General features: G+C 51.6%; 1 gene segment (V, D, J or C); it reads right to left on the bottom strand.

Annotated features, from left to right (window-relative positions):
• Window positions 1-601: 601 nt before the first annotated feature.
• On the bottom strand, window positions 602-1,101 carry LOC128978511 (T cell receptor alpha variable 1-2-like). The segment is given in 2 exon segments: window positions 602-963; window positions 1,053-1,101. Coding segments are annotated over 2 exon segments (411 nt in total).
• Between the last annotated feature and the right edge of the window lie 2,476 nt (window positions 1,102-3,577).

The raw sequence follows: 3,577 nt of genomic DNA, 5'->3' as shown, positions 1-3,577 counted from the left end.
TCTGCTCCCTCTTTGTGCTCTTGGACAGATCTCTCCAGCCTGGTCCCACTGCAGAAGAAAGGTGGGAGGCCGAAAGAGGGCTCCAAGGATGGACAGAGGGCACTGAGGAGAGGAGGTTCTCCAGATCCCACCAGATGACCACACAGCAACTGCAAAGTCCTCGAGGTGCTTCTGAGTATTATCCAACCTCACTGCAGTTGTGGCACTCCAGGAAGGAGCCTTCTCCCATGTCATGGTATTTACCTTGTTAATCCTTGAACCTCTGAGGGTTACATCCCCAGAGCAGGACACTGGAAGAGACAGGCTGCAGGAATACCTGAGGAAGCAAAGTGCAGCAAGGAAATGCAGAAAGCAAAGAGCAGCAGCAAGAAACCATTGCAGAAGTGATCAAAACCTCCTGCAATGCCATCACCTCACCAGAGCCATTGGGCAGAACAACCACATAACCATGGTGAAAAAATGGGAAACTGAGACTCTTTCAGCTCCTTCTCCTTCCTCTCCAGCCACAGGCTCTGTCCTCTCCTGGAAGAGGATCTTGTCTTGCATATGCTCAGGAGAAACACTGCTGCCAGGGGAGAGTTGAGGGCCTCTTCCCCCAAGCTCAGCCTTGCCCAGACACATCCCCTCCCTCCCATGGCTTCTTGCACAGCCAAGCAAGCTCCTGCACCAGGGTGTCACTCACAGCACAGAGGTACAAGGCACTGTCAGAGGCCTCCACTTCCTCCAGCTGCAGCAGGCTGTATTTCCCCGTGGTGTTCAGCAGCGTGGTCAGACGGCCACTGGGCTTGGGGCCAGCTGCTGCCTGATGCGAGAGCAGCTGGGGAGCTTGGCCTTTCTTCTGCTGGTACCAGAGCAAGGCATCAAAGCTGGAGGCCTGGTAAGTGCAGGTGGTGTGGAAGGTGTCTCCCTGCTTCACTGTGACTTGTCCTTCTTGCTGGGTGACAGTGACCTGCCCCATGGTGCCTGGAAGAGAGCAAAGAAATGTCCCTCATTAGGATACCTCACAGGGGTAGACCTGGAGAGAGAGGAGTTTTCACTCAGCCAGTGCTTACCCAGTGGGTGCCTGAGGAAGGCAGCCAGGATGAGATAGCCGAGGCGCATGCTGAGACCGATCCTGCTGCGTGTGTGAGAGAGACTCCAAAGCCCACACGTCCCAGGCAGAGCCCCAGGAGAGCAGAGCTGCCGGAAATGACTCTGCCAGGGGGCACAGGACTGCACTGGAGAGGAGAAAATGCTGCTTCTCAGCACACCTGCAGTGCCTGTGCTGTGGTCTCCTCCAGCAGTGACACATGTTGCTCCTGCAGCCAACAGCTTCTGCTGCTCCCAGGGGAGGGATAAAAGGGGGAGAGGCCTGTACCTGGAGACCAACCTCTCTGACACATTGTCCTGTGCACATCTTGGGAGTTTCTTTGCTTGAGCCTTGTGTCTCCTCTCAAACCTCAAGATCCTGATTGTCTTTGCTTGTCCCTGCTCCCTCAGACATTTGTCAGCACTCCAAGGCTGCAGCTCTCACAAACCGAAGAGGTAAAAATCTCACACCCAGCAGACACCAAGTCCCCTCTTGGCCTGTCAAGGCACTGTGGACTTTATCCTGCTATCTACAACAGCTGTCTCAGGAACCAATAAATGTTGTTTTCTGACAGACTGCTCATCCTGTCTTTTAAATCAGATTCCTCAACGCACAATGTTCCCAGTGGTGCTAAAACCCTTCCATGATCAGTTTCCCCAAATCCAGTTGGCCCTGTCCTTGTCCTGTCCTAAATTCTAACTTTGAAGAAACAAATGAGGTAAACTTTTTTTTACTCTGACCATGGCATATTTGAGGTTTGACAAGACTTCTGCAGATCACCCATTTCATGTCTCTTTTCAAAGCAGCTCTAATTAGATCAAGTTGGTCAGGGCTGTGTCTGCGAAGTGAGGAAATTTTCTAATGCCAGAAGCTGCACAAAACCTCTGGAAGGTGCATTCAGTGCTGGAGAATTTTCAGGATCAAACTAAAATGTAAAATAAATGAAGTTCCTCATATCTAAATAGAATTTTCAAGGTTCCAAATGTTGTATTTTTGCCACTTGTCCTACCACAGTGCAGTTTGAGAAGAGCCTGGCTCCATCTTTTCCACATCCTCAAGAGCATCCAGACACCCACAAGGTCTCCCTTCAGACTTCTTCTGCCTCAGACTCTCACTACATCATGTCCTCAAATCTCCTCAGTGTCTTGGGTGCTTCTGCTGGACTCACTCTCAGCTCTCCTACACACCCAGGAGCCTGAAACAGAGCACAGGACCCCAGGAATGGTCTCAGGAGTGCCAACCTGAGAAGGCTCCATGCTGTGTCTCTGCTGCTGACATCTTTGCCAAGACATCTGAGGGTGCAGCTGTTCTGCCTTGCCACAAGGGCACACTGCTGAGTCACCTTCAGCCAGTGCCCAGCAGTCACCCCAGGCATGCCCAGCTCTGACTCCAGCAAGGTCCAAATACTATCAAGGAGCTGAAAGGTGCCTGGTGCAGAGGAACTGGTTTCTGCTGACTCAGCCCTTGGCAGAAATACCCTTTTTTGTTGTGTCTGACCTGGATGTTCTCTTCTGGTGACAACTGTAGCAGAAATACCCTTTTTTGTTGTGTCTGACCTGGATGTTCTCTTCTGGTGACAACTGTAGCAGAAATCCATTGTGCACAGAATCTCTGAAGCCAGAAAGGAATTGCAGCTGTGCCTGGCCCCATGTCCATCTCTCCACCACTTCAGCAGCTTTCTCACTGGGCTCATTCTTGTCCTCACTTCCCATCAGCTGCCAAAGGCTGTTCGATGTGTCTGACCAGGCTGCTATTGCAGGCTGAAGACTCAGGCAGTTCCCATCTGCAAGGCAAGAAAAGGATTTCCCCTCCTTGGGCTGATTTGCCCCAACAAGGGATAGAAAGCGAAGTGGAAACATTGCTGGTGGTAGCAGGAAGTGGTAGCAGTGGAGTATGAGCTCTGCAAGGACAAGAAAAGGAGGGCTCAGGAAACAGGAGCTGCATTTCTGGACCTCTTTCCTGGACAGATCTCCAGCAGGATGCTGCCATAACCATGCAGCTGCACTTGGGCTCATTCTGACCCTGGGAAATTCTTTTGTGCCTTTGCAGAAAAACTGCAAACAGACACAAACAAAAGTACACCACAGGTAGGAGCAACACGTAGTAGGGTCAGATCTGAGTATCACAAGGCACACACCTGGGAAGGCCAAAATAATTCAGCATTGGAGTGAGATGAGGAGGGAGACAAAGACACAAGAGCCCAGGGTGCCCAGCTTAGGACTGAGAGACCCAGGCTGACATCATTGCTCTGATCTGGAATCCTCCAGCACCTGAGCTGAGTCTTCTGCCTGCACTCCTGCATTCCTGCCCTGGAAATCCTGAGGCCTTTCCACCCAGTGCTCACAAGAAGCCTTCACTGAGGCATGGGCCTGCCACAGACAGGGAGATGAAAAGGCAGCAGTGCAGGAAATGAGAGAACAGCCATGTCCTTAGCTGTGATGCTTTGCATTCAGGATGAGCCTCAGCAAAAATTGTTACCTCTGCCAAGCTGCCTCTGGTCCTGCAGCA

The sequence above is a fragment of the Indicator indicator genome, chromosome 37 (assembly GCF_027791375.1).
Source record: "Indicator indicator isolate 239-I01 chromosome 37, UM_Iind_1.1, whole genome shotgun sequence".
Taxonomy (NCBI): Eukaryota; Metazoa; Chordata; class Aves; order Piciformes; family Indicatoridae; genus Indicator; species Indicator indicator.
The sequence above is the reverse complement of the archived record's forward strand: the minus strand, read 5'-3'. Positions and strand labels throughout refer to the sequence as shown.